Source organism: Corapipo altera, unplaced genomic scaffold (genome assembly GCF_003945725.1).
Source record: "Corapipo altera isolate COAL_440 unplaced genomic scaffold, ASM394572v1 268, whole genome shotgun sequence".
NCBI lineage: Eukaryota > Metazoa > Chordata > Aves > Passeriformes > Pipridae > Corapipo > Corapipo altera.
The window spans coordinates 5,035,096-5,055,440 of record NW_020884901.1 but is presented as its reverse complement, the minus strand read 5'-3'; the positions used below and the strand labels follow the sequence as shown (position 1 = coordinate 5,055,440).

Below are 20,345 nucleotides of genomic sequence, written 5' to 3'. Positions count from 1 at the left end.
TTTCCCTTCCTTTCCCTTCCTTTCCCTTCCTTTCCCTTCCTTTCCCTGGTCCCAGTACAGACACCTGAGGGACATCACTTACCAAGGGTCCATCTTTGGGTGTCAGCCCTGCCCTGAGGTGCTGCCTGTCACTGATTAGGGCAGAGCAAGGGCGCTGGGGGCTCTTCTCTCATCCCAGGTCTGTTGTATTTCCCCACTAGTTCCTCCTTGGATCTCCAGAGATGACCCTTTGGGGGAATTTGCTGTGAAAGAGGTGAAAACCAAGGTCAACAGCACAGTGATGCTGGAGTGTGAGACCTGGGCTGTGCCTGAGCCAACCATCCGGTGGTACAAGAACAAGCAGGTGAGGTCCTAACTGTGACCAGGGAGGAGCTGCTGGATTTGGGGACTATCCCAGGTGGATGGAGTGGGAAGATACCCTTTATATGGCTGTCTGGGCTCTGTTCTGCTCCTGGGGGTCTAATTCTCCTCCTGCCCTTCTGTTTCTCCACTGCCCTGGGTCTGGGGTCTCCATGCAGCTCCTGGAAAGCACTGGACACCTCCAGATCCTCAGTGAGGGGCAGGTCCTTCAGATCAAACCAGCCAGTGCCTCAGATTCAGGGCATTACACCTGTGTGGCCACCAACGCTGTGGGTGAAGATGACAGGGACTTCATTGTGCATGTCCAAGGTGAGCCCTGGGTGGAGAGCCTGCACCCAGAGCAGTGGGTGTCTCGGCAAGAGAAGGGGTCCTTGATGGGGTTCCACATGGGAGCAGAGCAGGATGAGCACGAAAAAGGTTTATGCCTGATGGAAAACATCTCCTTGGTCCTAGTCAGGCCTGGGTAGGTGCTCTGGTTGCACCTGGGGGTGTGAGTCCCTGTTCCCCACAGCTGACCACAGCCTGTCCCTGCAGTGCCTCCGCTCTTCCAGCAGCAAACAAGCCCCAGAGAAGCTCTTGAGATCTTCTACCGGGAGGAAGACCAGGATGGGGAGGTGACAGAGCACCGGCAGGCTGTCCTTGACCAGCCCACCGCGCTCTACTGCGACACCAGCGCCATCCCACCCCCCCAGCTCACCTGGTACAAGGATGGGGAGCCCCTCTCCCCCGGCCCGGGGGTGCTGATGCTGTTAGGTAACAGGCACAGACCCCCACCGTGGGGTTTGGGGGGCAGTCCTGCAGCAGCTGTGTGGGTTGAGAGCATCCCTAGCATGGCAGAATTTGGATCTTGTCCCCTTGATCCCGCCAGCGTGCACAGCACCTGTGGGACCTGCGGGGTCGCTGAGGCTGCATTAGGGGTCTGTGCATGGAGCAGTTGGAGGGGACAGCCCACGGACATGCCCCTGTCCCTGTGCTGCAGGGGGCCGGGTGCTGCAGCTGCCGGCGGTGCGGGAGGAGGACGCGGGCACGTACACCTGCGAGGCGGCCAACGCCGCGGGACGGGACCGCCTGCACTACGAGCTGGAGGTGCTGAGTGAGTACAGGGCCGGGGGGATATCAGATGGAGGCACATGGCAGCCCCTTAACCGCCTGCTTCCAGCTGCCCCGGCCATCCGGGGTGGCACAGAGGATCTGCCCGAGGAGGTGACAGCCACCGTCAATGGCACCGTCCACTTCAAGTGTGAAGCTACCGGGCACCCGGAGCCCGCAGTGTCCTGGCTCTGGAATGATGTCCCCATTGTGACTGGCCCACGGCACCAGATCCTGGAGGGCGGCACAGTCCTTCAGGTCGGTGTCCCCTTGGGCAGGTGGCTGTGCCAGGGAGGGACACGTGAGGGGATGGGGCACTTTTTCCTCCCAGAGGAGGCTGCCCTAGTCTCACCCGGAGCTTGGTCCCCGTGGGAGCCCCAACAGCTCCCTGGCTCAGGGCAGCCCTCCATGTGGGGGCTCCTGCTTTGCAGGTGGCCGCAGTGGAGGTGGGTGACACTGGCAGATACACATGTGTGGCTGAGAACCCGGCTGGGTCAGCTGAGAAGCACTTCTCCCTCACTGTGCAGGGTAAGGCATCTCCCTTTCTCTGGGTCACTGATTTACCCCCCTCTGGCTCCTCCTCCTCCTCCACCAGCTGGAATCTCCCATGGCTCTGGAACTGCATGGCTGCCTCTGTCCCCTCGTGCTTGTCACGCTCACCCTGTGCACGGAGGTCGAGATGCCACGTGCTGGGAGCAGGCGAGAGACGCTCTGTGCATGTGTCCTCCTGGGGAGAACTCAGCCTCCGTGGTGATGGTTCCCCTATGGCACTGTCTTTTGGGATGCGCTGGAGCAGAAGCTCCCTGGATTGTGGATACAAACCCCGAAAGCGTCGATGGCATCGTCAATGGCAGCATCTCACTGGTGTGCGATGTCCGATCCCACCCGGCTGCAGAGATCACCTGGTACAAGGATGGCCACGTCCTGTGGCTCAGTGAGGGGGTGACCGTCAGCCCAGGTATGGTGGGATGAGCAAGGTTGATAGCCTGTGCCCTGGGGCTTGGCACAGCCTTGGGCTCTAACTTCCCTAACCCCCCTTCCTGGGTGCTGCCTGTGGGACTTGAGCTCAGATTTTGGCTGTACCACACAGTAACCACATGCTGCCAAATTATCTCCTCTGGGCTCTAAAGGCTGCATCCTGAAAACTGTGTTGCCACCCCCCAGGAGCTCAGCTCCCTTTCTTTCTGTGCACAGTGAAGCCTCAGACCTGAAAGAAAGACTTTGATGGCCAGACTCCTCTTACATGGAGCTTGGCCAGCTGCTGGGAGCCCAGTCAGTTTGCTGGTGGGGTGGCCCAGACCTGGTCCTGCTCCAGCCTGACCTGACTCCCTGCTTTTGACTTCTTCCAGACTCACGGGTGCTGCAGATCCATCCCCTGCAGCTTTCCAGCTCAGGCACATACACGTGTGTGGCACTGAATGTGGCCGGCCAGGATGAAAAGCGCTTCATCCTCAACGTCCACGGTGAGTGTGAGGGCTCAGCCAGGAGCTCTGCCTCTCGGAGCACACACCAAGGAACCAGGAGTGAACCCTGGTCTCCGTGCTCCTGCTCACATCCCCATCCCTGCTCCTCCATCTCAGAGCCCCCAGGCATCCAGGACCTGCAGCAGGAGACACTCGAAGCTGACGTGGGGACCCCCCTCGTCCTGACCTGCCAAGTCACCGGGGTGGCTGTGCCCACTGTCACCTGGCTGAAGGATGGGAGCCCCCTGGGTATGTGTGCTGGGCTGCCATCCCCAGCCTGCTCCCCTGAAACAGTCCTGCCTCAGTTTCCCCACTTCCAACCCTGCTGCAAGAGACCCTCAGGAGCTCATAGGGAGGGGACAGAGTATGAAACAGTTGGTGTTTTCCCTGAGGGCTTTTGGGAGACCTCAGATTCATTCCTGAGGCTTAAAGCAATGGGGTGTGGGGGTATGAACCTTGATGGAGGGGGATGTGGGCATGAGCTCTCTGGGTACCAGCCCTTAGGGTACCTGCTTGGACAGGGGTTTGCCCCAAAACCAGTGGCTCTTTCTCCTGTAGAGCTCCAGCAGTGCACACTGCAAAGTCTCTGCTGTGCTTTAACAGTGTCCCCAGACCTGGATCCCAGGGGTGGAAAGGGGGTAGCACAACAATGAGCCTGGGGATGGCTCAGTGGAGGAGCAGTGCTCAGCCCTCTTCACCTGTCTCCTTGCAGAGAGCAGCCCAGAGCAGGGCTTGGTGTCTGGGGGGGCCCAGCTCCAGCTCAGCCCCCTCCAGCCCTTCCACCAGGGTCGATACACCTGCCTGGCCCGGGGTCCCGGGGCTGAGACACGCAAGGACTTCGTGGTGCTGGTGCGAGGTAGGGCTTCCCCAAGGCAGCTGGGTGTCTGTGGGCTCTCCTTCGGAGGGGAGCCTTTCTCCCCCTCCTCTCCCTCAGCATCCCTCTCTTCTCGGTGCAGTGGCCCCCCAGATCATCAGTGCAGGGGTCCCCAGTGAGCACAGCGTGCTGGAGGGCAGCGGGGTCAGGCTGGAGTGCCGGGCCCAGGGGCAGCCCACCCCCCAGATCTCCTGGCTGAAGGATGGGCAACCTCTGGAGCTGCAGCCCCCCTCACACGTCCGGTGAGTTTGGGAGGGGGGGACCACCCCAGGAGCTGACCACGGCACAGCCCTGTCCGTGCCTCAGTTTCCCCACGTGCAAAGTTGTCATGCAAGGCAGGCTGAGCTCTGCTGCTCCTTCCCATTGCTTGATCTGGGACACACTCATGCCAGCTCTTTGCTGAGAGCCGCTGAGACAACACCATCGTGGGTGTCCAGGATGCTCACTGTCACCCTGGCATGGTCCCAGTTGATGCCTGGCTGCAACCAAGCACGGAGCACCTCTGCCCCGCGGGCACGTTCGGGATGGGCACACAGGTCACTGCCCTGTCCTTCCCACACAGGATGTCCCCGGATGGCAGCTCCCTGCTCCTTGAGGGGCTCCAAGCTGCCGACTCGGGGGCGTACACGTGCCTGGCCCGAAACAGCGCGGGCGAGGACACGCGGCTGCACACGCTGAGCGTGCTGGGTGAGCAGGGCTGGGACCCGCGGGGCAGTGCCGGGGCAACCCGCCCCCGACAGCCCCATCATCCCCTCTGTCCCCCCCCCCCGCCCAGTCCCTCCCACCATCGAGAGAGGTGCCGATGACCCGGAGGAGGTCCGTGGAGTCCTGTCCGCAGCGGTGACACTGGAGTGCCGGGCACGGGGGTCCCCTCCGCTGCACGTGAGCTGGCTGAAGGACGGGCTGCCCCTCCGCCTGTCCCCTCGCGTCACCCTGCTGTCGGCCGGGCACGTCCTCCGGTGAGAAGTGACCCTGGAGTGATGCTCAGCCGCGGGCTTTGGGGCTGGTACCCAGGTTTGCGTGCGGGGATGGCCATGGCTGCACCCCGAGGTGGCTGAGTGTCAGCGTGGAGACCTTGGGGAGCAGGGGGTCACCCAGAGCTGATGTCTCCTCCCCACCCCTCTGCCCCACTCCATGGTCTAGGATCTTCCAGGCACAGGTCTCCGACGCTGGGCTCTACACCTGCATCGTCTCCAGCCGGGCAGGGGTGGCTGAGCACAGCTTCATCCTGGAGATACAAGGTATGGGACAGATGGGCTTGGGGAGAGCAGAGTGGGGGGCACCCAGGCACTGATTTTGCTGGCAGAGCACATGTTGTGCATTGTAGTCCATTCCCAAACAGGGTCCTGAGCCATCCCTTAGCTGCTGGCCTGGGCTTGGAGGGAGTGGAGCAAGGCAGGACAAGCCTGAAAGCAGTCCCAGAGCACCCTGCAGGGAGGCTGAGCAACCTTTGGGTGCTCACAGGACACCAGGCAACTGCCAAACCCATCCCTAGTTCCTGGGGATCCAACTTTACTCCCACAGCCCCCCCTAAAGGAAATCCTTCCCTCCTCAGTGCCCCCTGTCCTGGAGAGCCCTGAGAGCAGAGAGGAGCAGATGGTGGCCGAGGGCTCTGATGTCACTTTCTCCTGCGAAGCCACCGGGTCCCCAGCACCGGCAGTGACCTGGCTGAAGGATGGAGAGCCCCTGGGGCGGCACAGAGACCAGGAGCCTGGTGGCCCACTGCTGAGCCTGGCAGGCGTGGGGCCATCTGACACAGGGGTGTACTCCTGCCTGGTGGTGAACGAGGTGGGGGAGGCCAGCAAAGCCTTCCGCCTCCTGGTGATGGGTGCGTGTCATCCCCCCAGGACTTGGGAAGGGCAGCTTAGCCAATTTTTTGGGAGCAAGGAGGGGATGAGTCCTCCTGCCTTGCCATGTGCCTTGCAGAGCCACCCCGTGTCGAGGCTGCATCCCACCCCACTGAGATGTCCATCACTGTGGGCAGCCCACTGGAGCTGACATGTGTGGTGACGGGTGTCCCCATGCCCACTGTCACCTGGGAGAAGGATGGACAGCTGCTGGCAGGGCCCTGGCTCACATCGGGGAATGAGAGCACCCTCCGTGTGGAGAGCACTGAGGTAGGAGCTCCTCTTTCTTCTCCCCATCTGCGTTTTCTTTTGTGCCTCAATTTTTCCCTCTCCTGGCTGTGTAGGTGACTGACTCTGGCTTGTACACCTGCCTGGCCACTAGCCCTGCTGGAGAGGACAGCAGGAGCTTCCACCTCAGCATCCAAGGTAGTGTGGCCCCAGCAGTGCAGTGAGGAGGGTGCTGCAGGATGGTCCAAGCTCTGGAGGACTAGAGAGCTGGAGCATCCCTGCATTCCTCTTTGGGATTGGTGGGGGCTGTAAAAAACCTCCAAAGAAGGATCTGGAGCACAGGATGATGGTCCTGCAGAGTAGGGGCCTGTGCATGACTTATAGGGACAAGTATGGAGGTGTCCAACACATGTGGCACATCCTCTGACTCCCTGATGCGTGTCCCACAGCACCACCCAGCACTGAGAGTGCTGGGGAGATCCCCATCATCACGGCTGCAGCAGGGGGGCAGCTCATCCTGGAGTGCCCAGAGGATGCTGAGCCACCCCCCCACATTGAGTGGCACCGGGAGGGCTCCCCAGTGCAGGTACCTGTGACAGGACCAGGGATGGTGCACAGGCAGGGACTGGGATGAACCTGCACCAGCTCCGAGGGGCTGGCAGGGGCTGGTGCAGGGAGAGCTGCTGATAGGAGCTGCTGGGGGTTTAGGAGGATTCCCACAGGCAGGTCCTGGCCGAGGGACGCTTCCTGCAGATCCGGGCTGTGCGGGCAGTGGACGGTGGGGAGTACAACTGCAGGGCCACCAATGCCCTGGGGGACACCAGCCTGCGCCTCCGGGTGCAGGTCCACGGTGAGTGCTGCCCTTCCACTGGCCTCAGCTGGCCCTGAGTGCCAGCTCCTTCCCTGTTTAATCAGGGATGTGGAATATTATGGGATGTCTCACAGTTGGACGATGGGGCTGGACTATGCCCAGCCTCCAGTGCTGCTCTGTGCTGGCATCCTCCATCCCTGAGCCCTGTCCCCCACTTTCTGTGGTGCTGCCACAGTGGCCCCTGAGATCCAGCCAGGCCCTGAGGAGGTGAGAGCACTGCTGAACAGCTCAGCTGTGCTGCTGTGCCAGGCAGAGGGGTGGCCCGTGCCCCGGGTGACGTGGCGGAAGGACGGCCAGCTCCTGTCCCTTCCTGGGAGTGACAGGTATGAGGCTCTGCAGGTTGGTGACACCAAGAGCTGGCACTCAGATAGTGCCACCGTCCACATCAATATGTGATTTGGTGTGCCTCGAGCAGAGGCAGCACTGCCACGCTGTGAAGAGCTGTGCTCTGTCCCCACACCAGCTCGCTGGGCATGAGCTGCATATGACTGCAGTGGCACTTGTCACCTTCCCATCAGCTGGTCACTGTGTGGTGCAGCCCAGCCATGCAGAGCCCCCACGGGGCTCCCTTGCTCTCCCTCCTCAGGCTGCAGCTCCTGCCAGGAGGTTCCCTGCAAATCAACCCTGTCCAGGTCCAGGATTCAGGCTATTACCTCTGCATGGCATCCAGCCCTGCCGGCTCTGACCGCCGAGGCCTGAACCTCCATGTCCTGGGTAAGCTGAAGAGCCAGATGGATCCCTCCTGGGCTCACCCCCTTGAAACCCACCACTGCTGGGCTGCTCTCATCAGTGCAATGATGTGCTGCTGTCCTCTGCTCATCACCACCATGCCCTCCTGCAGTCCCTCCCGCCATCGCCCCTGGGCCCTCCAACCTCACCCTGCTGGCTCAGCAGCCAGCCACGCTGGGCTGTGACTCCTGGGGGTCCCCCGAGCCCCACATCAGGTGGGAGAAGGACGGTCGCCCCCTGAACCCACACCTCCCACCTGGCGCCTACAGGTACACTGGGCACCTCGCCCACCGAAGGGTCCCTCTGTAAGGTGGGGTTTACCCCCTCTCACTGCTCTCCGTGGGACAGGGGTGACTCTGTGTGCTCTGCCTGCAGTTTGCAGTCCTCGGGATCTCTGCTCATCACCAGCCCTGGTCCCCGGGATGAGGGGAGGTTTGAGTGCATCGCCACCAACGCTGCCGGAGAGGCACGCAAGGTCTTCCTCGTGTCTGTCCACGGTGAGATTCTGAGGGCTGGGGGTCTTGCTGAGAGGGGCTTTCCCAGGATTTGTCACCACCTCGGGCATGATGTGGGTGTGCTGCAGCCCCCCCTGGGGTTGGATTCCCTCTCAAGGACTGGGCAGGCAAGAGAGGAAATAGCTGTGTCCATATGCATAGGGACAGAATCCCCTTCAGCATTTGCCGTGCATCCCTGCTCACCTCCCTCCCTCCCTCCTTCCCCTCTCCAGTGCCCCCCACCATCGCTGATGACCTCACGGATGTGGTTGTCACCCGGCTGTCCCCTGTGGTCCTCACCTGCTACACCTTTGGCGTGCCACCGCCCACGGTGTCATGGAGCAAGGACGGGGCTCAGCTGGGCAGCAGAGGAGGGGGCTACCGTGTCCTACCCAGAGGTACGGGCACAGGGCAGCACAGCCCCAGTGGGACAGTAGGTCCCTGCCAGCCCTCCTGCTGCCTCCCCTCTGCCCACTGTCTTCCAGGAGCCCTGGAGATCAGGCAGGCGCTGCCTGCACACACCGGCCACTACACCTGCACGGCTCGGAGCGCTGCCGGCACAGCCCGAAAGCACCTCTGGCTCACGGTGCATGGTACGTACAACTCCAGGGGTCCCACTTCTGGGGGTCCTGCACTCTCTGCCCAGGGTAGCCCTGGTGGGCAGCATTTCCCTGCTGCTTGCAGAGCCCCCTACTTTGAAGCCCCTGCCCGGCATGGTGATGGTGATGATCAACACCAGCGTGGTGCTGTCCTGTGAGGCCAGGGGTGTCCCCAAGCCGGAGGTCACCTGGCAGAAGGATGGTGTTGGCATTGCTGGAGGTGAGCAGGAGCCTGCTGGAGGATAGCAGAGCCCACACAGCCTTTTCCTGGGGGAATATTTGGGTGCTGGGGGGGTTGTAGGCATTCTAGTGGGGTGGAGGGTGTCACTGTGCATGGGTTCTCCTGGCTCCCAGCTGCTGCCCAGGGTGGGTGTGTTGGCTGCTGGAGCTGTTCCATGGAGACTCCCCGGGAAGATGCACTTCTGTGGGGGAAGCAGTCCCTATCCTGCCCTTCATTCCTGCCCTTCCCCACAGGGCCTGGCCTGAAGGTGCTCCCCAATGGGCGGCTGCGTCTCCTCCGAGCAGCCCCAGAGGATGCAGGCACCTACCTGTGTGTGGCTCGCAACCCCTCGGGCACCGCTGCGGGGAGGACCAGGCTGATCGTGCAAGGTACAGCAGCAATCAGGGCCCCAGTGCTTGTCCCCTCCTCTGCTCAGCCCCTGCCCCAGCACCTCACACCAAAATGTGGCTGTTGAGGTGTGAGCAAGTCCCTTCCCTCCTGCTCCATCCAGTGCCCCCCGTCATCGCAGCCGGCCCGCTGGAGCTGGTTGTCCTGGAGGGGCTGGAGGTGCTGCTGCCCTGTGCTGCGCGTGGTGTCCCTGAGCCTCGTGTGTCCTGGAGCCGGGAGGGAGCCCTGGTGTGGGGTGGTGGGGGGAAGGCCACTGTCCTGCCCTCCGGGGAGCTGCTGCTCCGGGATGTCCAGGTGAGCACTGTCCCCAGGTGAGCCAGCTGTCAAGTCAGAGAGCTGAGGAACAAGTGACTTTTGCTGCTGAAAAGCAAGCCTGGGATATGTCTACCAAAATGTATTTGGTAGAGAGAGCCCTGTGCAGTCCTTTGACACAGAGGCTGGAGATTCAGGGTAGTGTGAGTTTGCTAATGTGGGCTGGAAAAAATGGTTGTGGCCAAGCCGTGGCTTTTCAGGTGCACAACAACCAGCAGAGCTGTAGCTCAGTGAGCCAGGGCTGCACCTGGACCCCAGACTCAAGCTGACCCCTCTCATCCTCCTCTTTCCCCATGCAGGAAGGGGATGCTGGGAGCTACTCCTGCATTGCAGTGAACTCGGCTGGGAGGGCAGTCCGACAGCTCTCCCTCTTCATCCACACCCTGCCCACCTTCACCCTCCTGCCCACAGACATCACCCTGAACTGGGGCGAGAGGCTGGACCTGGTGTGTGCTGCCGTGGGCAGCCCCCAGCCCCGCCTCTCCTGGACGGCCAACGGGCAGCTCATCACTGGTACCTGGGCAGAGGGTGCTGTGCTTGGGGGAGGACATGATCCTGGTGCCATCCTAGTCCTTGTTCCACCTTTCAGGGCCCCTGGGGTGCCAGTGTGTCTGGCTGTGTGGGGTTGTAACCAGCTTGTCCCCAACTACAATTTTTTGGGGGTTTGCACTCTGCAGATGGTGTGTCAGGGCAGAGTGGCAGGAGCACCCTGCAGCGGGAGGCAGCCACCCGTGCTGACAGCGGGACCTACGTGTGCCACGCCGAGAACAGCGCCGGTGCCATCAGGGCCACCGCCTTTGTCTCTGTCAGAGGTAGGTGCTGGCAGGGAAACTGGGGTGCCCAGTCAGCCCCCTCCTCTGCCACCCCTCTCTCCCTTTCCCAGAGGCACCCATCATACAGGGGGACGCCAGCACATACCAGGTGGAGCACCCAGGAGGTGATGCCCTCCTCGACTGTGATGCTCAGGGTCACCCTGAGCCCCTCATCCGCTGGAGCAAGGACGAGGTGCCGGTGGTGGCCAGTGGGCGCCTGCGCCAGCTGCAGAACGGCTCCCTGGCCATCCAGGCCGTGGGGGTGAGTGGGGCTTTCAGGGTGCTGGTGCATTTTAGGGAGCTTTCATGGCACTGTGGTTAATGCTGTTGGTCCTGCTAGAGCACTGATGCAGGGCACTACCGGTGTGTGGCGGAGAATGGTGCAGGCACAGCAGCAAAGGTCATCACCCTGGTCCTGCAGAGTGAGTGCTACCCACCTCTGCACCCTTTTCTTAAGGGACTGCAAACCATGCCACCCCTCCGCCCCTCAACCATTCCTGACCCCTGGGGAGCGGTCCCAGAACCGCTGGAGTGCTGCAGCACTGCCTGCATCCCTTTCCCTGCCCAGGTGCCCCTGTGGTGGCGGTGACACCAGGAGTGGTGACAGCACATGCTGGGCAGCGGGTGCTGCTGCACTGCATCGTGTCAGGGGAACCCACACCCTCTGTGGAGTGGCAGCGGGATGGGGAGCCGCTTCCCGAGGGTCCCCATGCCCGGGTACTGCCCAATGCCACCCTGCTCCTGCCTGCTGTTGCCCACCGTGATGCCGGCAGATACTCCTGCCTCGCTCGCAATGCCCTGGGTTCTGCCATCGCCCACGGCTCCCTGGATGTCCAGGGTGAGTGTCTGCCCTGGCCTTGGGGGCTTCTGGCTGGCTCGGGAGGCTGGGGCTGCCCGCACCACTGTTACACACTGGGGTAAGACCTCCAGCATGGTGCTTTGGAGGGATATTGCCTTTTCTGGCTTGCTCTAAACCCTGTGATTCATGCTCTGGCTTGCCCTCTCCTCTCTTCCACTGCTCAGCTGAAGTTCTGAGCCCAAACAGACCCTCACCCAAGCAGCAACTCTGTGCCAACCCACACTCGCCTCTCCTCAGCTTTCCTGCTTTTGCTGCCCGTGATTAAATTCCCATCTCCCAGGGGCTCTCTAAATGCACAGGCACATCCTCTCCTGCTGCCCCTCAGGAGCAGAGAGCCTGGATGGATAGAGGAAACTCCAGCTGCCCTGTGTGCCCCTGTGTGGCTGCTGGCATTTTGCTGCCAGACACGCTGGAGAAGCAAATAAAAGCTTGGGGCCACTGCCAGGACGATGTTGTTGATACAGAGCAGGGTTTGGGGATGTCAGTGCATGTTGGTGTGATAAGACACAGGCACACTCACAGCATCCCTTGTCAATGTGGCACTGCTGCCCGGAGCCAGGGGGTCTCTGGGGACTGTTCTTGGAGTCATGCAGGGACACTGCCTGCCTTGCTCCAGCTTTCACCTCCAGAAAACAAGATTTTCTTGACAAGGAAATTAGTGAGAGGAGAGTCAGCGAAGCTCCCCGCCCTCCCATGGGAGCACAGCCCCAGTGCTGCTGCCTGACCCCATCTCTTTTGCCCCAGGGGAGCTGCACCAAGTACGGGGCCGCTTGGTTGGTGTCATCAATGCCCACAAGCTTGGTGTCTCCCCCCTCGATGCCAGCATGTTGGATGACCCACAGTCTGGCACCACCACCATCCGGAGCAGCATCGGGAACATCCCACCCACTGTAGGTGAGTGGTCACCTCTGCCCTCACCCTTGGGAGGGTTTTGACCTGTGTCAAGTGTCAAAATTGGGTGAAGGATTTTTATTTCCTTCTTCCCCCAAAAGCAGCACCCAAATGTGTGCCATGTGGGCATGGAGGAGTGGGGCAGGCTGGGTGCCCCCTCAGGAGGGTGCTGGCTCCCTGGTGACATGTTTTCTCTCCCATCTCCAGGACCACTGATGCGGGTGCTGGTCACCATCATTGCCCCCATTTACTGGTCCTTGGCACACACTGATGGGGCGACCCGAAGTGGGTTCCTGCTCACTCAGGGAACCTTCCAGCTTGAGTCACAGCTGGAGTTTGCCACAGGTTAGGGATTCCAGCAGCCCAAGGCAGGGGGAGCGTGGTCAGCTCCTGGGGGAACTCGGACTCCATTTCCCCAAGCACTGTCTCCAGGCTGAGCTCCTCAGCCAGAGGTGGAGCTGTGTTTGGGGGTACCATGGGCTGCTGCTCACTGCTCCCCTCCTGGCAGGGGAGCTCCTGCGGGTCACCCACCTCGCCCAGGGCGTGGATGCCACTGGTGCTCTGCGGCTGGACAGTGTGATCAGCGGCTCCGTGCCGGACACCATCGGCGAGGCCGCGGTGCTGCTGCAGGTGCCGGCACTGCCCGTTCTCCCTGTGGGGCCATGACTCTTGTGCTGGGAGCATGGGGACAGTCCATGGCCTGACCCCTCTCCCTGCCTCTCCCCAGGACTTCAGAGAGCGCTATGTGCAGACGGGCACAGGGCAGCTGTCTGGGGGCTCCGTGCAGAGCTTCCTGCGGGATGGGCACATCCTCCGTGCCCGCTGCAATCACACCATCGTGTACGACCCTGCTGTGGGCCCACAGCACCCCCGGGTGCAGCACCTCCGGGCCAGAGCCATCACTGCCTCCTATGACCCGGCCACAGAGCAGCTCCACTTCCAGCTCCGGGCCTCGCTTGATGCAGGTAACAAGGGGAGTCCTAAGGATGGGGATGGAGACACCGGGATCTCTGGGTGTCTGTGAGGGTGCAAACACCATGTCCTTGCAGTGATATGTCCCTTCTCGTTCTCTTTGCTCAATCCCAGGGGCTGATGGAGACCAGTGTCCACTGGGATTCATCCTGGACCCTGGACAGCTGTACTGCGTTGGTACGGACCCTTCCCGAGGGGGGCATGAGGATGGCGAAGGGCACCTGGTGCCACTTCCCCATCCCCCCAACCCTGTCCTCTCTCTGCTGCCCAGATGTTGATGAATGCACCGAGGGGTCCCACGCCTGCCGCTACAACCAGCTCTGCCAGAACACTGCAGGGAGCTACCGCTGCCCCTGCCCTCCCGGCTACCGCGCGCTGGGCGTTGGCTGGCCGTGCCTGGGTACGAGCTGGGCTCTCAGGGGACACATACTTGGCCACAGGGCCATGGTCGCTCCCTTGCCCTGCTACAACCTCAATTTCGCCATCCAGCTGCAGCTCCTCATCTCTTTCCTCTTCCAGACATCAATGAGTGCCTGCAGTTTCCCCCACCATGTGCCTTTGAGTGTCGGAACCTTCGGGGCTCCTATGAGTGCCTGTGCCCCCCTGGCAGGACCCTGCTGCCGGGTGGACAGTGTGGCACAGCAGGGACGGATGGAGGGGACACAGTGGGCAGCACGTCCCGGGACCCCTCCCTGCGCTGGCTGGGGCCGAGGAGCCGCCCATGGGGACGATCCTTCTACACCCAGCTCGCCCTGCGCCGCGTGGCCAAGGATGCAGGGACGGGTGCCCGGGGCCCCCCCTGCCCTACAGGCTATGTCAAGAGGAATGGCACCTGCACTGGTGAGTGTGTGTCAGGGAAGGGTGTTGTGGATTGTTCAGAGGCCGCTTTGTCCCCAAAAAGTAACTCCTGTGTCCGTTTCTGCTCTGTCCCCCACACTTTGTTTGCACCCTGTGGTCTTGGCTGTGCTGGGAAAGGGAGGTGAGAGTCAGACTGTCCCAGGGCAGTGGGCAACAGAGGGGGCTGATGCTTCTCCTTCATCTCTCTCACCCCACAGACCTCGACGAATGCCAGTCGAACCAGTGCCAGCACGAGTGCAGGAACAGCCCGGGCAGCTACCACTGCCTGTGCCCCCCTGGCTACCAGCTGCTGTCCAATGGGAAGACCTGCCATGGTCAGTGTGGGGGTGCCGGGGGATGTCCAGTCCCCATAGTGCCCTGGGTGCCATCTTTCTGGGGCTGCAAGTCTTTCTCCTTCTATGGGAGGGTTGTTTCTAGGCTCAGCACCCCGCAGAGCCTGAATTTTTGTCCTGCTGCCCCAGTGTCTGAGAGCCCGGGGAAGGGGTGGGAAGGTGTGGGAGTCAGGGTTGGAACCTCCACCTCAGCTATGGCCACCCAGTACCCTCAGACTTGTTCCCTCTCTCCCTGCAGACACGGATGAGTGTGCAGAGGGCACAATCCAGTGTGGCTCGAGCCAGATGTGCTTCAACACCCGTGGAGGTGCCCAGTGTGTTGATGTGCCGTGCCCAGCCGGGTACCGGAGAGGCTCCAGCCCAGGGTGAGTCATGCTGTGGGACTCGGTGTGTCCATTCCATGCTCCTCGTGTCACCATGGACCCAGGTGTCCTGCCTGCTCTCTGACAACCCCCCCATCCCACATTCCCCCATCTCCCCTGCAGGGTGTGCGTGGGTCGCTGTGCCCCGTCCTGCGGCCCGGCCGGACCCCCCACGCTGCGGTACGAGCTGCTCACCCTGCCCCTCGGCATCGCTGCCCGCCGGGACGTGGTGCACCTCACCCCAGGCTCCACCCTCCGCCACCGCCCGGTTTTCACCCTGCTGGAGCAGGACCCTGGCAGCCCCTTCGCCCTCCGCACTGAGCAGGGCCGTGGCATCGTGTCCACCCTGCGCCCGCTGCGGGACCCCGGCACCCACCGCCTCAAGGTGCAGGCGCTGGCCCCGGGCGGGCAGAGGGCACCCAGCATCTTCCTCCTCATCATCTCCGTCTCTCCCTACCCCTACTGACACAGCCAAGGGACAGGAGGGGACGCAGGTCATGTCTCCTCCTGTCCCTCCCCACCGCACGGGTGGGGCACGTGGCTCAGGGAGCGCTGAGCTTGCACCTCTCCCCTCTCTCCCAGACACTCCCTCACCCCTCAGTCGTGTTCCCTCCACCCACTGACAATCCCTGACTCAGCAGGGTCCCTGGAGGGACAAGATATCCCACCAGTCTCTTGCAATCAGTTCCCAAATCCCAGAGCAAACACAGCTCTGGATGGCCTTGGCTGTGATCAGCTCCCAGCTGTGGGGGTGGGAGGATGAACTGGCCAGGGGTGCAGGGAGGGATCCCCTGGCCTGGGGAGGGCATGGGGCACCCTGGCATTAACCATGTATTAAATTGAAATAGTTGGTTTTGGGTTTGTTTTTTTTTTTAAATCCACTTGGTTTCTGTGCATACTTACTGATTTATAAAGGTGTTTTGTGGCTAAATATCAACCTGTGCCCAAAGAAAGCAGCTTCCTTCAGCATATAGGATGGGGCTGCCCCAGCAGCCGCCCAGAATTCCTGGGGCTTTGGACACCTCCCTGCCTGGCCTTGGACCACAGAAGGGAGATTGCCACATCCAGACATTGTCCAGTCCCTGAAGGTCCAATCCTGCCCCAGCATCTGGTCCCTTGGTCAGCAGGAGCAGGATGTGGCCTCTTTGCACGTAGTGAAGGTAGAGACTGTTCCCAAAACAGTTTCAGTGCTAGTCCATGGTGTGGGATGGTGGCAGTGCACCCAGGTGAGGGAGCTGTGGTCCCATCACTGGAGCCCACTCTTGCTGCACCTGTGTGCGGGCACTGAGATTTCCCCCGAAAGTCTCTGTCCTTTGGGATGGGGCTTTCCTGTCCCTCAAGGCCAGGTCTGTTGTTGGTCTGGGGTGTCCTGGGTACATGCAGGGGGGAAAGGTGGGTTTGTTCTGTCCCTCCTGCCCCATCTCCTCCTGCCCACTCAGGCTCCTGCATCTCCTGATAAAGCTTAAGATAAATCCAATAGTAGTTCAAATAAGTCTTGCTGGTCCAGGGAGGAAAGCCAGATTGTTGCAGAGCATTGGCTCCCCTCTGCCCCCCATTTTCCAACTCCCGGGGTCCTCCAGGGGAGGCTGCTGGGGGGTCAGGACTGGGGGGACATGGAAGGCAGCACCCAGAGCAGCCATACAAGGGCTGGGACTGGGCACCTGCTCCATCCCAGCTGGGGGGCAGCTGCCTCCTCCTGTTCTGCCGGGTATCCCGCGGGCAGGCAGAGCACAGGGCCTCTCCCGGGGACCGATGCCCAGGGGGGACTGTCCTGCGGCAGCTCCGCCTGCCCAGGCCCGGTTATAAAGGAGGAGGAGGAGGAGGAGGATGCTCCAGGCACCGGACCAGAGTACGGAGGGCAGCTGGGCACCGGGAGTGGGTGAGTGCAGGCATGGGATGGGAGGAAGAGGGAAAAGGGGGCTTTTTGCCTTGGGAAATGTGTCCCCTCACCCCATCTGTCCCATTTCCACCCACCCACGCATGTCCCTCACCCCTGGGTGCTGGAGCAGGGCAGTGGGGTGCCAGCCCCTTCCCAGCACTGTGCAGGCTGCAGTCAAGCCCCTCCTAGCTCAGTTTGGGGTGGGAGGTTTCCAAGTGAATCCCATTTCTCTGAGGGTAATGAACGACGTTAAAACAGTCGTTTCACAACAGGGTCCCCTCACCCACCCCAAGGGAGGGCAGCTGGGACCTCAGCCCTCCCCACTCTGTGCTGGGGATTTTGGGGGGCAGGATGGGACCTGCACAAGGTGGAGGAGCGATGCTGAGACAAACCCCAGCACCAGTGAGCACATCCCTGCATGCCTCTGCTTCACGAAACCCTGGGAAGCCTGTTCCTGCCCCTCCTGCCTGCCCTTGCCCTTCTCCCTGCCCCATCCCAGCCCGCAGGCAGCATCCCGGCAGTTCTTCCAGCCCAGCTGGCAAAGACAGTTCCTTTCTTTACCAAAGTTTCGAGCTTTTCGTTCTCCTCTGATTTTTATATATTTCTTTTTCCCTGCTTTTAAAACCGAAAGCCCAGTGTTCCTTTGGAGCAGGGCAGCCAGAGTTCTCTCCGGTAAAAGCCAAACCCTGCCCCAACTCACACGGAAATTGCTACAGAATAATAATAAGGGCTGAGAAAGTCCTGCCGCGTTCCCCTTCACTGAGCTTTGTTTGCTCTGATTTATTGCCACCTAACACTGAAACTTCGGGGCTCTCCCTTCCTGGGCAGGCGGGCTTGGCACGAGCCCCGTTTCCAGAGCAGGGAATGCTGGTGGCCCCACACCCTTTCTGAGATGCAGGATGCATCTCCAGGGCAAAGTGCCCCCGGGCATTTTGTAGGCAGTGGGGACATGTCTGAGCAGGCAAAAGTTGGAAGTGTTTCCCTAAACCGCTGCTGGGCCACTTATGGAGTGAGCGTGCCCAGTCTCAGAGGTGCTTAGTCAGGCTGGCAACCACCACAGCGATGCTGGTGGCCACAGCAGGGATGAGTTTGAGGGTAAAGGGAGGAATTAGTTTCGAAAGGAGCCACTTGGGCTGGGCCCTTCTGGGAACTGCGACTGCCTTCCTGTAAATGCCCCAGCGAGGAAGGGACGGCTGAACCTCCCTGGGCAGGGACCCAGCTCGGCACGGCTGTGGGGCCCCACGAGCAGGGAAATGCCAGTTGCTCAAGCCTGGGCACTGTGCTGCCTGCGTGGCAGCCCGACGGGCACGGGCAGGCTCAGGGAGCCGGATGCAGGTTATGTGGCTGCCAGACCCCCTTTGCTCCTCAGCATGAACCTGGCAGTGGCCGGGCAGATCCTGCTCTTGAGTGGCTCCAAGCCGTGCCCGTGGGATGCTGGCAGGATGTGGGTGCTGGGGCACACCCCGGCATAACCACAGCACTCTGGAAGAGGTTCCCGGTGCACCAGCCAGGAGCAGCCCAGCAGGGCGCCTTCCCTGCCTGCAGGAGCAGGATTGTGCTGACTTGGCAGCGGCAGTAGCATGAAAGTTGCTCAGGACAGGAATTGGTCGGCTCTGCTGTCCGCCTCCCCCGGCCAAGGGTCAGCTGGCATCGCCTCCTCCTGGGGCCCTGGGATTCACAGCCTGGCCCCGGGGCCGCAGAGCCCCTTCTTGCCCGGGATCTCCATCCCTCCACCTGAGCTCCAGGCCTCTTCCACCATCTCCTGTTGTTGTCTCAGATCCTTGATATCCTTGTCTGGAGGGTGAGGGGCAATGAATCCCCACGTAGATGTTTTGTGCTGGCAGAAAACACAGGCAGCGTAATTGGGACAAATGCACCATAAGCATTAATTAGACTTGGGGCTGGGCTGGGCTCTGGGGGGACAGTTCCAAATCCCCCAGTTCCATGCCCTGCAACCATGTCACGCCCAGCAGTGCCAGAGGGCACTTGGGGCTGAGCTGGTGGGTGGCTCTCTGCAGAGGCCTGAGATGTGCTGGGTCGTGCCCGAGCAAGGCATCGAGCTGTGCCTTCACCACAGCTGGGCGCCTGCGCCTGAGTTCCAGCCCCCTGGCATTGCAGGGTGCTTGCAGAGCGTGGGGCAGGCTGCTGCAGGGTTGTCAGCATGGAGAAAAGGTAAGCTCTGATGGGTGCCCTGGCATCCTCCCATCGCCCAGCCACCATCAGGTGCACTGGCTGGTGCACAGGCAGGGTGTCCTCCCTGGCTGGGAGCTGCAGCCTGGATGTGGCCATGCTGCTGTGGCTTTTCCTCCTGCTCCCAGCCCTCCGTTTGCTCCCTGCAGCCCCAGGAGGGCTCTTGGTTCAACTGATCCTTCCTGATGGCTGCAACAGGGGCTGAGGGCATCACAAACCCCTTTTCCTTTGCTTTGTCAGCACTATGGCTCAGTCCAAGGGCACGGTGGTCCTCGCCTACAGCGGGGGCCTCGACACCTCCTGCATCCTGGTGTGGCTGAAGGAGCAAGGCTATGATGTTATCGCCTACCTGGTGAGCTCTGTTCCAAACCCCATCATAGGAACCCTGTCCCTGGGGGCTGGGGGTGGAGGGAGTGCTGAGCTGCAGTCTGGGAACCTGGGTGGGTGACAGGGCTCCTGGTGTGTGTGTGGCTGTAGGGGTGATCCTGGCCTCACTGGTTAACCATTGCCCAGCCTGGGTGTTTATCTGTTGGGCTGACTGTGTGGCACAGCCTGTTTCTGCCAGATAATGACCCTCTGCTCATGAGGGCAGCAGATCAGGGCTTGGCAGAGGGGTGCATGGCCATCTCAGGGGGGAACCCCTCTCCTGCCCACCCTGGGTGGCCTCAAGCCCAGCCAGCACGGGCTCTGTTATGCCGTGCGTGATGCCTCGTGCCAGACTGGGCTTGCACTGGGGTTTTGTGGTCTCCTTTCGCATTCAGTCTTGGTACTTTTTCCTCCTTTCCAGGCCAACATTGGGCAGAAGGAAGATTTTGAAGCAGCACGAAAGAAAGCGCTGGCACTGGGGGCCAAAAAGGTAACAGTGTCCCTCCCTCTGGGGGCTCTGAGCTCCCCCTGCTCCCTGGTGTGGGGCTGAGCCCTGGGGTCTCACATATCCCATTGCTGGGAGGAGGGGCAGCACCAGTGAGAAATCCCTTTTCCAGAGGTTTTGCACCAAAGCCTTTTAGCAGCATCTAGGAAAGGGGACACAAAGGGACCTGTTACTGCACTGTCCCCAAATCCCTAGAGGAGCAGGTTCTCCCCTTAGCCGCCCTCCCATCAGGACGCTCCCTCTGTGCCTGCAGGTTTACATCGAGGATATCAGCAGGGAGTTTGTGGAGGAGTTCATCTGGCCGGCAGTGCAGGCCAACGCGCTCTACGAGGACCGGTACCTGCTGGGCACGGCGCTGGCCCGGCCCTGCATTGCCCGCAGGCAGGTGGAGATCGCCCGGCGAGAGGGAGCCCAGCACGTCGCCCATGGGGCCACGGGCAAGGTGAGGGAGGACGGGGGCACAGGGCAGGGAGCTGGCCAAGCTCTGGGTGCACGGCGTGTTTTGTGGGTGCTCTGCAGGGCCGTGCAAAACTCAACCGTGTTTCAACACTTCCTTCTCGCTTCTGGGATTTCTGTGCCTGATTTCGGTTCCCTCTCCCTGTCGGGAAGGCTGGAGTCAGAGCCGAACACCCTGTTTTGGGCAGCAGCTTGAAAATGCTGCTACAGACTGGGGCTGTCCAGGCCAGGAGCCAGCTGGGACTGAGCCAGCACCCTCCGTGGTGTTTAGGGGCATCCTGGGATACATGAGACTGTCCCAGTCCCTGTTCTGGTCCCTGTTCACATTCCTGTCCTCAGCTCTGGCTGTCCCGGTCCCTGTCCCCATCC

At 61.5% G+C, this 20,345-nt stretch overlaps 2 protein-coding genes across 8 annotated transcripts in view; both read left to right on the top strand.

Moving 5' to 3' along the window:
- Positions 1-15,046, top strand: part of HMCN2 (hemicentin 2) — a 34,147-nt gene extending 19,101 nt beyond the window's left edge. Inside the window, exons 37-79 of the mRNA XM_027649753.1 lie at positions 201-343; positions 519-669; positions 895-1,113; positions 1,340-1,453; positions 1,520-1,707; positions 1,881-1,977; positions 2,246-2,407; positions 2,799-2,912; positions 3,030-3,161; positions 3,625-3,768; positions 3,869-4,028; positions 4,349-4,473; positions 4,562-4,745; positions 4,930-5,027; positions 5,342-5,614; positions 5,713-5,903; positions 5,978-6,059; positions 6,311-6,447; positions 6,570-6,711; positions 6,908-7,055; positions 7,319-7,446; positions 7,574-7,730; positions 7,837-7,958; positions 8,189-8,353; positions 8,441-8,548; positions 8,640-8,774; positions 9,029-9,163; positions 9,286-9,476; positions 9,794-10,007; positions 10,172-10,306; positions 10,378-10,568; positions 10,647-10,728; positions 10,875-11,144; positions 11,910-12,059; positions 12,264-12,401; positions 12,565-12,686; positions 12,784-13,021; positions 13,143-13,205; positions 13,300-13,428; positions 13,548-13,868; positions 14,084-14,200; positions 14,457-14,583; positions 14,704-15,046. Of these exons, the coding sequence (XP_027505554.1) occupies positions 201-343; positions 519-669; positions 895-1,113; positions 1,340-1,453; positions 1,520-1,707; positions 1,881-1,977; positions 2,246-2,407; positions 2,799-2,912; positions 3,030-3,161; positions 3,625-3,768; positions 3,869-4,028; positions 4,349-4,473; positions 4,562-4,745; positions 4,930-5,027; positions 5,342-5,614; positions 5,713-5,903; positions 5,978-6,059; positions 6,311-6,447; positions 6,570-6,711; positions 6,908-7,055; positions 7,319-7,446; positions 7,574-7,730; positions 7,837-7,958; positions 8,189-8,353; positions 8,441-8,548; positions 8,640-8,774; positions 9,029-9,163; positions 9,286-9,476; positions 9,794-10,007; positions 10,172-10,306; positions 10,378-10,568; positions 10,647-10,728; positions 10,875-11,144; positions 11,910-12,059; positions 12,264-12,401; positions 12,565-12,686; positions 12,784-13,021; positions 13,143-13,205; positions 13,300-13,428; positions 13,548-13,868; positions 14,084-14,200; positions 14,457-14,583; positions 14,704-15,046 (6,785 nt within the window). The remainder of the gene's footprint in view (positions 1-200; positions 344-518; positions 670-894; positions 1,114-1,339; positions 1,454-1,519; positions 1,708-1,880; positions 1,978-2,245; positions 2,408-2,798; positions 2,913-3,029; positions 3,162-3,624; positions 3,769-3,868; positions 4,029-4,348; positions 4,474-4,561; positions 4,746-4,929; positions 5,028-5,341; positions 5,615-5,712; positions 5,904-5,977; positions 6,060-6,310; positions 6,448-6,569; positions 6,712-6,907; positions 7,056-7,318; positions 7,447-7,573; positions 7,731-7,836; positions 7,959-8,188; positions 8,354-8,440; positions 8,549-8,639; positions 8,775-9,028; positions 9,164-9,285; positions 9,477-9,793; positions 10,008-10,171; positions 10,307-10,377; positions 10,569-10,646; positions 10,729-10,874; positions 11,145-11,909; positions 12,060-12,263; positions 12,402-12,564; positions 12,687-12,783; positions 13,022-13,142; positions 13,206-13,299; positions 13,429-13,547; positions 13,869-14,083; positions 14,201-14,456; positions 14,584-14,703) is intronic.
- Positions 15,047-16,393: 1,347 nt separating this feature from the next.
- The window catches only part of ASS1 (argininosuccinate synthase 1), a 26,464-nt gene continuing 22,512 nt past the window's right edge, over positions 16,394-20,345 (top strand). The window contains exons 1-5 of one of the 7 annotated variants that reach the window (XM_027649794.1): positions 16,431-16,459; positions 18,537-18,631; positions 18,890-19,001; positions 19,437-19,505; positions 19,774-19,962. In XM_027649794.1, the coding sequence (XP_027505595.1) occupies positions 18,621-18,631; positions 18,890-19,001; positions 19,437-19,505; positions 19,774-19,962 (381 nt within the window). In that variant the 5' untranslated portion in view covers positions 16,431-16,459; positions 18,537-18,620. Of the gene's footprint in view, positions 16,460-18,011; positions 18,283-18,536; positions 18,632-18,889; positions 19,002-19,436; positions 19,506-19,773; positions 19,963-20,345 lie in introns of those variants that run through there. The other 6 variants (XM_027649795.1, XM_027649791.1, XM_027649793.1 and 3 more) reach the window with 6 other exon arrangements.